This window comes from Homalodisca vitripennis, chromosome 5, assembly GCF_021130785.1.
Source record: "Homalodisca vitripennis isolate AUS2020 chromosome 5, UT_GWSS_2.1, whole genome shotgun sequence".
Lineage (NCBI taxonomy): Eukaryota > Metazoa > Arthropoda > Insecta > Hemiptera > Cicadellidae > Homalodisca > Homalodisca vitripennis.
The window spans coordinates 102226032-102239639 of record NC_060211.1 but is presented as its reverse complement, the minus strand read 5'-3'; the positions used below and the strand labels follow the sequence as shown (position 1 = coordinate 102239639).

At 30.3% G+C, this 13608-nt stretch overlaps 1 protein-coding gene across 2 annotated transcripts in view; it reads right to left on the bottom strand.

The window, feature by feature from the left end:
• Positions 1-352: 352 nt before the first annotated feature.
• LOC124362580 (phospholipase D1) overlaps positions 353-13608 on the bottom strand; it is an 84948-nt gene continuing 71692 nt past the window's right edge. For both annotated transcript variants that reach the window (XM_046817214.1, XM_046817215.1), the window contains 6 exons: positions 13340-13465; positions 11815-11923; positions 11279-11410; positions 10689-10904; positions 6373-6495; positions 353-6285 (listed from right to left, as the gene is read on the bottom strand). In XM_046817214.1, coding sequence (XP_046673170.1) covers positions 6184-6285; positions 6373-6495; positions 10689-10904; positions 11279-11410; positions 11815-11923; positions 13340-13465 — 808 coding nt within the window. In that variant the 3' untranslated portion in view covers positions 353-6183. The remainder of the gene's footprint in view (positions 6286-6372; positions 6496-10688; positions 10905-11278; positions 11411-11814; positions 11924-13339; positions 13466-13608) is intronic.

The window sequence follows — 13608 nt, the reverse complement described above, 5'->3', positions numbered from 1 at the left end:
CATATTATTTATTAAACAATGCAATTAGTTTTTTTTATAAAGTACATAAGTGTACTAAATAATGCATTAGAAATAAATAAAAAAAAAAAAACCATTCATTATGCACAATAAAAAAATAAAACAAAAACAAATAACAAAAGTCACAAGTGCATATGATTACATAATGATGTGATTTCGAACTGTACAAGTCAAACAAAAAGGAAAGTCCATCAATAGAAGAAGGTGTACCCAAAATCACCCAACGTACCTGTGTGTGGTAACTAATCCCAGAAACCATCTAGATCTCACAGTGTAATAGAGTTATTTATTATAAACTATTCAGGATTAGACTCAAAGGAACAAAATAGTCCAATTAAAGAAGAAACAAACTTTAATAAAAAATGCACATAATAACGTACTAATAGTGGCCATAATGAGCAACTAAAATAAAAAGCATTAAAAAATAACATTTAAAATTGTGTATAAAAATATATACTTTGTTCTGAAAGCATATAAATAAACATATAAAACACATGAAATAAAATGAAGAGCAAAAAAGCTTTCTACTGGACTAAAACAGTTGCCTCTAGATTGAGGGAATGCAAGTCAGCTGCCGATCACGCATCTGGAACTCTGCTTTTAACACAGGGTTAAGTTAAAATGTGTGTTATGGATAGGAATTTGTCTCAAATCTACAAATGTGTCACAATAGAATCTTAGATTTTAGCTTCTATTGTATTGTTAAAAATATGATTACCTGTTAATAATAATAGGTAAACCATTAATATTAACAAATAATCATATTTTTACGATTCATTAGTATTGAAACACTCAAATCTAAGCTTTTATAGCAAAACATTTATGGATTTATGACTAATTCCTATTCATAACGCAGTTTTCAATTTTAGCCCCTTGTTAAAAGCAGCACCTCAGATGCGCAGCTGACATGTGACTGGCGTTCCCCCTTACGAACATAGGAGTTCCAGCTTATGAAACCATGCAATTACTATGGTTGGGTGAGTAAGATTTTCCAGTTCAGGTCAGGGACTACTATTAAGGTAATCCAATTGATATTGGGTTTAGAGAATTTTTTTTATGTTAAATTCATAGTTCTTTAACCAATTGTTGATCTATTTGTTTGGCCACATATGTTCCAGTGAACGCAAATTAATTTACGTTCAGCAGCAGAACAGTAATGCCTTTCCACATTAAACCGACTGGTGTTTATATTGTTATTATTTTAGTATTACTATTAACATAATAATACACAAAACCGATACCATAAAATGTGAAACTAGACTAATCACTATTGAAAAACAACTGAGGAAAACAATATATCAGTAGCACTACATAGCGGATTGTTTAAAAATGTGTTTGAGGAAATTCAAGAAAGACCACCAGTACACTACTAATGACTAAATTGCTCACACAATCTACCAAACGCTGTTAAAACTATTGGGAGGTAAAATTAAAACCAGATCGCTGTTAAGACCAGAGCTTGTCATCGTGCCGCTAGGCCCAGCTACTGCGTCAGAATTTCGTCAGTGATCTGTATAGATTATGATACCTAATCATAATCAAAATACCTTGAATGAAGAACAAATAGAAATTTTGTTATCACTCCCTGTGAAATTACAGACAATTAATTAGGAAATTTAGGCAATTTCATAAATCAAGACCTAATACAATGGCTGAAGATGAAAATGTGAAAGTTTTATATTATTTACATGAGTTAAAGTTTCAGGGAGTTTAATTTTTATTCATACATAGCTAAAGGAAAGTATACTTTTGATATCAAATAAAGTTTAAGAAAATTTACATGTTTTAATAAAATACATTTTTCTTTAAGAAATTACAATTTTTACACATAAAAAAAACCCACTTAATTTCTTGAAGCTCTAATTCAATTCGTCATGAAATTGTTAAAATTATATAATTTTAATTATGTGTTTATATTCAAACAAAATTGTTATAAAATGTCACTTTCTAATATTATAATGGTATATGTAGACAGTATATAGCCCATAGGAAAACATGAACTCTGTCGCTTTAATCCATTGCTGGTTCCTGACATGATGCTTTTTATCAACATTACAAAATTGTGTCAATGAAATAATATTTATTTGTACACACTTCATTCCATTATTCGTTATAATATTATGTAAGAAGTTGTCCTGCAACTAGCAAACATCATTCAATAGTTTTAGCATTTCCCACTAGACTTCAGCACCTCCTGGTTTTGTTCTGTGACGTGTTAGTACTATCAATGTTTACTAGAGTTCAGTTGTGTTTGCAGACAGCAATCACGATTAGCTACTGTGGCAATATATTTATTTGTATTGTATGGTTATATTGAAACATTGCAGCATGCAATGAAAGTATTATACTTATTGATGGGAAAGAAGACATTTTAATTGAATTAATTTATAAAGAAAAATTGGCCCTAAAATATAAAATGACCAGAGGCAGTTTTGTTTCCATTTTTTATTTTACTTGTATATGTACCAAAAGTAACATATAAGGCCCAAGATATTTTTGAGTTATTTTGATAAACTATAAGGAACTACTAAGTTAATTGGTCACAGGCTTTATAATTGTTTAATTGTTCAGTCATTTGTTAAATAATTATAGTAAAGGTGCTCAATTTTAATTTTATCCTTCCTCACCTTGAATAAGTAAGCTGAACAGGAGGAAATGGGTCAGAACAAAGCCAAGCATGCCTAATTGTAAACAATTGCAACAGTGCCAAACTTTATAGGAAAATTATTTTATATGCTGCAAAACTTTTGTTTCAAGAATTTAGTAATAATACAAATTAGAATAGGAAATGTTTATGCAAACATATGTTAAAATTAAAAAGAATTGATAAAATGTTATTGTAAAGAGTATATTTAACATAGCTAAAAACCCCAGATAAAAAAATGTAAAACAATATTTTTAGGTTATTTTTTAACAATCCTGTAACGATCAAGGTAAGTAACACATCAAGGCACCTTAAAATACAAAATATATTCCTACTCTAAAAAAATGTGTAACTAGAACTATTGATAGGCAGACATTCTAAAACAATCCAAGATTTGTAGTTATGGTGCTGACTTACAATAAAAGTTAAGTTAAAATTAAGAAGCAAATAGCAAGAATAATAATCCTGCTATTACTTCATACAAAGTAGAAAAGGCTATTACTATACCACGCAACAATTTAATACTGAACTTTCGACTAAAAAAAATTATTTAGCCAATAATGAACAATTTTTTCTTTTCCTTCCATCATTCTAACTAATAAAATTGTACCATATAATCACATAAAGTGTAAATTAATCATGGAATTTCACTAAAAACCATTCAAATCTAGAAAAAAGACACAATTTTAATCATGTCTTTAATTAATTATGTATTAAAAACAAAAATGATAGTAAATAGTGCCTGAAATAACAATAAACTAAACAAAAACAACAATAATTTTAGATAGTTATTTTGATTTTGTACATGTTTAGATAAGACTTTTAAAAACGACTTCATTACAGTAAACTTTAGTCAGTTAGAATAGTAAATATTTTGCAGTTACTTTTACAAAGGTATGGTAACTAGAAATTAATCACACAATATAAGAACAAAAGAAATTTCATACAATAATAATATGCTAATAACACAACACCACAATTATTTTATAATATCTCATAAACAATAGTACAGTAAATTATTTCTAGTTTTAATTTTACTTCATATGAATAATATAAATAAATACAAAAAACTTAATATAATATTTGAATCCTGCTGTTATCCTTATATTCTTTCTCCTCATTTTATTAAGAATGAGTACAATGTTGTAAAGTAAAATAAGCATTGCAATAATTATACCGAGTATATACACAAGGGTGAAGCAGTGTGATTATTTAGTATCACTGAGATAATGAGTGCAAAGTTGTTTGAATATAAAAATTACAGATCAAGAAATGCATTATTAATTGCCGCCAAGCACACAAAATACATTAATAAATTGCTTTTCTTGAGGATTCCTCTACACAATGATTTTATGCTTTGTAATTTGCTAGTTGTAAGCCTGTTGCTATGCTATGTGTATGAGTGATTCTCAAATATTAGTTGTGATATAAATATAAACAAAACATGCCAACACCATCATCAATTGATGGAATAGAAAGTTTGAAACAACAGAATAAATGTGTAGAGTTAAAAATGCGGGAAAAGACCAAGAGTGTCCAGGGAAAATGTTGAATGTGTGAAGTCTTTTCTACTAAATTTTAGTAGGAAGGCCAGCTGTGGATCTACAATGCAACTGATGATGGTATGAAAATACTGCTTGACATTTTAGGAACATTCTTTTATATAGCATCTTACTGCATACAACTGTTAAAAACTTAATGGCCATCCTGTTTTCTAAAACTTTGTAAATGATGTGTTGCAGCTAGAAATTGAAGACCTTCTTGATCGTGTTGTTTTCAGAGATGAATCAACATTTCATTATGTTGTAAACACAACAATCACGCGATGTCAGAATCTGAGGTTCTGAAAATTATTACGAACCCTTAAAAATATATATGAATTCTTAATGTTTTATGAGCTATTTCCCAGTAAAAGGTTTATGAAACATTATTTTTGCTGGAAGCTGAAGCTACCTTAACAGGGCCGGCTTATCTAGTATTGATTTACACCATTATGTAATTTAAATTAATTAAAATGGAGAGATTACACAAACAATACAATACAAATACAACAACAATATACAATAACAGTATCAATAAAACTTTTAAAATTCAACTATTTATAAAATAATTAGCTACCAACATTAAAATGTTCAATATTAAATATTACAATACTTGAGGGAATTTACAAGCATTGTATGTATATTAAACAAATAAATACAAATAACAAACAATAAAATAATCTCAAATAGAAAACAAAGCTGCAATATTTCATTCATTCATAAATTGTTAAAATCTAAGAAAATATGAAAGTAACAGATATTTACGTAAAAAGTTAGTTTAGAAACATTGTGTTCAACCTGTGTACACCATAAGTTGAGTAACCATAGAAATTTGTTCAAGAACTGTTACAAAACACATTATTAGTATTGGCTACTACTATATAACTATTTTAGCATTGTTAACCTCATTCATGTGAACTATCTTCATCTATTGTTGGCTGAGAAAAAATTATAATCTTAGTTTAACATGAATTTTTTACACAAAAATAAAAACAGTCTAATTTACAGTAAATCATACTTAAATACCTTACCTACATAATATACAATATAAATAGACCTACACCGCTATGCCTAGTCATTCTAAGAATTATGTTTGCTCAGAAATTTTGCTAGTACTTAAATTGCTTATTTCATGCATTTATAAACAAATTTAATTATTACATTTATACAATTATTTTCTTGAAATGTTTCTAAAGTTTTAATGTCTAGACACAAAGTTTTAAAATATTTGTTTTAATTAAAAATGTTTTAATTATTATAGTCCTGTTAATTTTTTTATAGACCTTGTATTTACTAAGAACTTTCTAAGAATGTTCTCACAAGTTTGGTGAGTTTTGTTACAACTTCAGTTTTACATTATAAAGTAGTACAACTAACAAGAGACATTGTCTTGTACCGCCCAATTCGTATACACAATATGTAGACATTATATTGGACAGTAAGTTAAACACACAGTTTACACCTAAGAGTAAATTATTAAAAAGTTTGTATCAAAAGTTTTTCTAACAAGCAATCATTCACAATCTTAAAGTGGTTGGTCCACAGGTTGAGGGAATCCTTGTCATAAATAATCCTTGGAAGATTAGAGAGAATGTAGTTTCAAACAAAAAACACATACAATTAAGCAGTAAACAAACACATACAGATAAGTAGACAGTATGGTGGGTTTTTCAATTTCACTATGTTTAACAAAGTAAAATAATACTGATAATACTAAGGCTTGAGTGGCCAGAGTCGAATGTAGAAAATTGGTTTTCCAGGAAAGACAGTCCCATTGACTTCAAGTTTACCGTTCATTCATTCAATAGTGAGTGGGTACGTTGTACCAGAACTCCGAAGTATTACAAATGGACTGATACAGTCTTCACAAGAAAGCCAAGTCCCTACTACTTAAAGTAATCCGCTATTAAAATAATGGGTTTTGTCCACAGCTAGAGGCTAAAATGCTTAAAATTATGTGAAACGAGATGCTCAGTATCTCTAGGTCCAAAGTGTTGTTGGCATCATTCCGTTGACCGAACTGGGATTTGGTGTGAGAATTTCGTTGCGTAAGAAGTTCAGGGGTAACATCACCAAATGACCCTGAAAATAATAACAAATATTTGTCTTATTTTGTTTACACTTAAAAATTGTTACAACGAAAAAGAATAATTTGAAAAACATAAGTACTTTGATATCCTGTAGGAGTTTAGCTGCAGATCCAGGGTCTGAACAGTGAAGATTTATTCTCTCCTGGTATGTCCTCAGCGACTGGAAGTCTGTCACTTGGTCGGTTGGGATACAGTTGAAAACCTGAGCATCACACAGTTTCTTAGTATTACTTGACATAATGGCAACAAATCTAGATTGATAACTTATACATTCAGTATATAACCAAAACTGATTACAAAAAAAGTGCTTAGCTTTGAAAATTCACTTACTTGGCTGATAAGCATTCAGACGATTCTAACAAAGAGTCCCATTACAATTATAGAAGTATACAAGAATAAATTATACCTTTCTGGACTGGATAAAAAATGAATTCATAGTATTTTTCCTTTCTTGCAATTCAGCCCTAAATTTAAACGTGAAGTTTTTAAAGAGAAATAGAAGTCAGATGCCTAATTATGTGATGTCATTAGTTCAAGTTCCATTAAAATTGCAATGTTAATAGGATTAATGGTTTTTTTGTAAATAAACTTTTAATTTTAAAATTTAATTTGTGTTTAAAGTGAGTGTAGAAAATTTATCAATAATCATTAGAAAGAGTTTGACCGCTTGTATTTTCTCACGCTGAAAGTTTTCTCACAATCACCCCTACAAACCATAAGTATGTAGTAAGAGTTGATTTAAACCTCAAGTGCTAATTTAATTTACATGTGTAGTCCAGTTGAAAATAAATTTATGTATACAAGGAGATATCCAGAAGAAACCAGAACAGAACTTCAGGGGCACACATGGTATGTAATTCTCTCTGTATGACCAACTTTATTGACAGAGTAGGTGCTGCCCATTTATTTAAACCTGGCTTGTTCATTTTGTCTGTAGTAATTGTTTATGCTAGTGCTGTTTCACTCTTCCATTGTTTTTCATGATGAAAAGTTTCACTGAAAAACATGGAGCTGTGAAATGTTACCTGGTTGGTGAAAATGCTAATGAAACAGTTCTAATTTTTAAAAAAAACTCGCAAAGATGACTCCATGAGAAAAGTACTCCATTTTTTTATGACAAACCTTACTCTCAACGACCATTAAATACACAAACAAACTAAAATGTTCAGAAAATCCAACAACTGTCAACAGACCATTGAAAAATCGTAGAAATAAATGGATAATAATGGAACAGTGTTCATAAAAATATACCTGATCTGTGGCAGACAGGGAACTGGTTTTTCCACCTTGACAATACACCTGAATACACAGCAATTTTATTAGCTATTTTCTGGCTAAGTATCACTATACTTCACTCATCTGACCTAGCTATGTATGATCTTTTTCTATTTCCATGTATGAAAGTACTCGGATTTGACAACATTGAAGACTTGATTTATAAACAAACGATACAATAATTATTAAAATTCAATAATGTTTGTTTATAAATGAAGTATTGTATCCAAATAAGAAAAAGCTGGTATAATGTAACATTGAAGACATCAAGAAAAAAGAAAAAAGGTAGGAGCTGTTGACCATTACTAAATGTGAATAAAAAGATTTTAATAATGATATCTCCAAATCAAAAAATATAGTGTGTATAATCAAATTTATCAAGTTGAATGCAGAGTATTTTGAAGAAAATAAGATTGTTTTGTAAAGAATTCAAATATATAGCTTATACAAATTATTGTGGTTTCATTTGGTTATGTTCAATGAACCCTTCTTCATCAATTTACCACTTGTACAACTATAAAGGGGAGATCCTGGTAATCTATTTTCATTTACTACAGTATTGTTTTTTCCATAAAAAAGTATTTAATATAAGTTAAACATAACTATTCCTGTCCAAGGGCAGGTTTTGGTCCACTATTGACAGAGTATTTTTTATTCTAAAACTAACCCTTCCGCTTTTGAAAGAAAGATACACAACAACATGTGGTTCATCATAAAGTATCAAACTGAAAATACTCTTAGTCTAGAAGGTTATGCTATGAAGGTAATGGCTAGTGAGTATAATAACAATTTTATTGCTTTCAAAAATTTGAAAGACCACAATTTTGAAATCTCATAAGTTAATTAATAGTTACAAGAACAGAAGTTTTGAAACAATTGTTTGTACTATATGGAGTAATAGCCTTTAAAATTATGCATGAGCGAAACAAACCATAATTTATACTAAATATTTAAAATAGTATAAAAAAATTAATAGTATTTCTGTAAATAATATTAATACCACTGCTATACTGACAATTTTCATATACTGGAGATAGCTTACAAACACATAAGCCATTTTAAATACATTAACTGTGCAACATTTAATTGGAATCAGTAAAGAATAATTGTAATTACTATGTACACTCATAATAGTACTCAAAACTATACAATATAACCGCCATGACAGAATAACAGGATTTCAGACATTTACCACAGCAAATGTTGAAGATCCTGTTATTATGTTCATCAATAATAAATTTTGAACAAATAAGTTAAACACCACATTGAAACTTCATGGTAAATAAAAACAACAATATGACCAAAATTGGTTTTAAATAACCTTACAATTATAAAACTGTTTTTACTTTTGCTTTACAATACTTAATAGCTGAGATACAATTATACAATTTCTCACCTTTGACTTGTTACTATCTTCAACTCATAAGAGATTTAGCAGTTTTGTTTTGGAATACTTTAATTTAGAAAAACATACTGTAAATATTGTTCCTAGTTGATAGAACAATCAGCAGACATCTTGACAACTATCTTCTAGGGTCCACTGATTGAAAAAACACATAAAAGTACACATATTTTTAACATAATTAGAAATTTTCAATTGCATTGCAATATTTCTCAACCAGTAAAATGGTGAACACTAGAAAATAGTTTTCAAGGTAAAACCTGCTGATTTTCCCATCAACTAGAGTAACAATCCTTGGCTTTCAGTCCTAAAATTCAACCCATGCTGTAAATATTAGTATTTACACTATTAACAAACAAATTAATTAATTTAATGAAAAATTCACTCCACAATTATATTACTGCAATCAAAAGAGCAGAAGACATAGTTTACTAAACATCTTTATTCTGTTTACTTTGATAAATTATCACAACCCATGCCTATTCCCCAGCTATGCTGACATTGTAGCTAACATTTATCTGTAAATTTATTTATTTATTTTTTATTCAATGCTGTATGAAGGAATAAACGATATATTGGAAAAGACAACAAACAAAATCAACAAATTTGTAATTTTATTACCAGGTCAATAAATATTTTATAGTTGGTACGTCTTGTTTATGAAACAGAAAATTGGTCAACAATAAAACAAAAAGCTGATGTCCAAAAAATACCAAGTATTAGAGAGAGTTCTATTCGGATTCTCCATTCTGGAACATTTCATTCTTAAGAGAATTAAGGGCAACTTCTTATATTAATCTTTGTACTAATACTTCTGAATAAGAAGATTGGTCTCAGACCATAGAGCTCAGCGGTATATACCAAGGAGATGTTTCTCTGTTATTCAGAAAAAACACTAATAATAAAAGGTGGTCAGGACTGTTTAAAGCGATCACAGCATTTTGATGAAAGTATGATAGATCAGTTAATTGAATTAAAAAAGTAATATTGTCGATAAAAGTATTGATGTCGGATAGTTTTGTAAATTTAAGTTAAACCTATACCAATTAGCCAATAGTTAAACAGTCTAATTGTAACACTGCTCGGGAAGACAGAACATGGCCGCAAAAGGATGACCAACAAACATGATACAACAAGTGCTAATATACAGGGTGTTTGAAAAGTATGGGTACGGCTTAATATTTTAAAAACCATAGGAGATAACATCTATGAACTTTGCACAGTGTCGTATGGCTATGTAAACTATTTTCCCTTGCTATTACCATGACATGCCAACCATGGGGGGACGGCCCACAGAGGAAAACATGGAAATCTTAAATTGAAGCATGGGTCGAGTGATACCTCATTTGAAAGAGCTCACTTAGTAGAGTTGAATTCCGCAAACCGCATCTCAAAAGGATTATCCAATCAGAAATGGCGGGTTGTTTTAGGTACACATTGTGAAGTACATTAAGCGCCGCCATTTTTGACTGGAAATGGTCCGAGGTGAAATGAACCATAACAGTACAGAGTCATCAGATGCAGCACAAACTATATTACCTCAACAAAGATTTAACTCAATGCGGTACACTTTTGATTACCCGTTAATAAAATATACAACCTTTATGCTTCACAAACCATTATAGCATAAAAGATACAAACAAAATTCAATGATTAATAAAGTTTTTGTTATTGGATTTGTATGATTTTTACGTATGACAGACTAGGAGACATTTTACCTTCTCGAAGATGTCAGTATTTGACTGAGCGGTGGCACGCCACACATTGTGGTAGAAGTCTGCGGACACAGGATCTGACAGGTCCACAGTTTCGGGCCCAGATTCTTGATCCATCAACCCCAGATGTTCTCTGAACAATCTCCTTCGCAACTCTCCACAGTAGTACCCCACTCTCACCACCTGGTCACCCATTGTCACCTCCTCGAACTCCTCATCCTGCCAGCAATGTGAGTAGTACAGTGTTTAATAGGCAGTTTCAATAATAACAACTGGAATGAGTTTAATTGTACTTCTACCAGTGGTACACCAGCAAAATATTTTACTTTTCACTGAAAATCTCAATGCTTTGTACTAAAATACAATTAAAGTGTGAAGGAGGAATAGAGGTAGTTAGAAAGCAGAGTTGGCCACCCGACCTGATGGGACAGTTCTTAAGATGTCATTGCAACTATATGACACATTTTCATGCTATTTAATTCTTTACTCTGTGACTTTCCAACTCATATATCTCAGCCTTCTTATTCTAAAGAATCTACTTTGACTATAAGATCTTTATGACAACTATGGTAGTCTAAGCTTTAAGTGCTAACCTGAATGACAACAGCAATCTCAGAGTCTCGACTGCCCAGCAGGCTGCGGTCATTGATGTTAGCTGAGCCGCAGATGACTGTCAGATCATCAGCAATCAGTAGCTTGGAATGGACATAGATCAGCTCAGTCACCTACACATCGTACATACATGATGTAAAAAAAACGATCTCAATCTCGACTGCCCAGCAGGATGCGGTCATTGATGTTAGCTGAGCCATAAATGACTGTCAGATCATCAGCAATCAGTAACTTGGAATAGGCATAGATCATCTCACATGCACATTGTACATACATGATGTAACATCATCAAATTCTCAGATTCTAGCTTCTGGGGCCCAACTTCAAAACATAAATGAAATATATTAACGAATTTTAGTAGTAGATCATTTATTCTATACAGTTGAAAACTGATAATATAATTTTTCAATGGTTGTCTTACAAATATCACTGTAATATCACTATACCAAAAATACTAACAGCAACTAAATAAATGCAGACATAAAATTAACTAAAAGTTATTATTGAAATCACTTACCAAGTCTCCATGTAAGTCTGAGTGAGTTCTCAGCCCGTGGAATGTGATATATTCAGAGGGATCAGGGACTCCGGCTTCTCTTAAGCGAACCATAAGCGATTCCCTACCTCTAAAGACACAGACTGAGCATGAGAAGCATATTGTTTTATATGTTAGTTAATGAAAGCGTTTAGTACATACTGTAGTTTCATACTTTTAATAATTTACTTAAACAAAAATATATATACTTTATATGATATTTCTTACTCATTTTGACTTGAAAATCAAATGGTGAAGTTTGGTAGAGTAATTTATGGACACCCATATTCATGGAAAATGTAAATTTTGAATTTTGGTTTTAGTCTGCCAATACTAGGTTAAACCAAATAATATTACAAAATCAAGTCAAGTCTAATCACAATGCTGCAATACAAAACTAGAAACGTAAAACAAATAAATTTATGTGATGCAATATTCTATGGATGATATTATCACAAGGAAAGACATAACTTATTCCTATATGAAAAAAAAGATGCAACTCAAAGTGACCAAAACTCCACAAAGCATAAACTGATTTGTTACAAATTATCACAGAACAACTCCCTGCCATTGGTTGCTTCCAGATATATTTCCATATCATGCAAATCTCATATTAAAAACTAGACTTTCTGGGATAATTTGCTGTTGTTTTAATTGAACTGTTTGAAATCACCATTTTATTTTACACACATTAGAATAGTTATTCTCTCTTTACAATTAAATGTGAGTAATAATGAAATAGTAAAATTACCACAACAAAGAGAAATAATTACATTTTCATGTTATTTCAATTTATGAATTAAATGTTTTTATTTCTATTTTCCTGTTCAAATGTTAACATTTCAATTTTTAACTTAAATAACAAAGTGCGTGAACACAAAATAATTATGTTTAAAAATCTGAAGATGAGACACATTAATACCAATGAAATAGTAACCAGATATTACTTGAAAAGAAGTGTGATATCTGGCAATGAGAGCTTATTTATTCCAATCAGAATCAGAAATCAGAAGTTTATTGTCAGATAACGTTACATAGCAATAATATTGCATACCTATCAAGTGTTCTCAGAATAAGATGCTGGCTTTTTCTGGAGAAAAGTCATATAATAATATATTATTGCTATAAGGGTTAATATTTGTATCCCATATACCCATTCTTTTCTAGGGAAACTTTAAATATTGAAAGTAAATCAATTAGATTTCCGTAATAAAAATTACGTATTCTGTTTTACTGTCTTACAAGAAAGAAACAAATTATGATATTCAAAGAATATTAGTACCATTTGTAATATAAGAAATAAAGATCTCACTCAATTCTCACTGAAACCAAGTACGTTATTACAAAATATATAAGTTTATGTATGTAACTTCAGTAGGTAAATGACTTCAAGCAACTCTAAACTCAAACATTTATTGTTTAGTTTGCACCAAATGGTACTATAAGTATAACAAAGTATTTTATAATCCAGGAAGTAGTTTATAACTAACACTGAGTAACAACTCACCGAGAGATTGATGCATAGTTCCAGTGTGTTATGGCATGGAGAGCAGAGCCTGAGGGACTGCCCACCTCTCCCTCAAATCCTGGCAGTAGTGGCATTATCACAAATACTCGGAATGGTGTATTTGATCTTCATAGACAAACAAATTACATATAATATTGTAATTTCTGTAAGGTTTTAAAAGTGGTAAAACAATTGCCTATCCTATATAATAAATGAGCTTTAGACAACTACGAGGGTCGCCCACAAAGTAACCTCCGTTTTGAAATAAA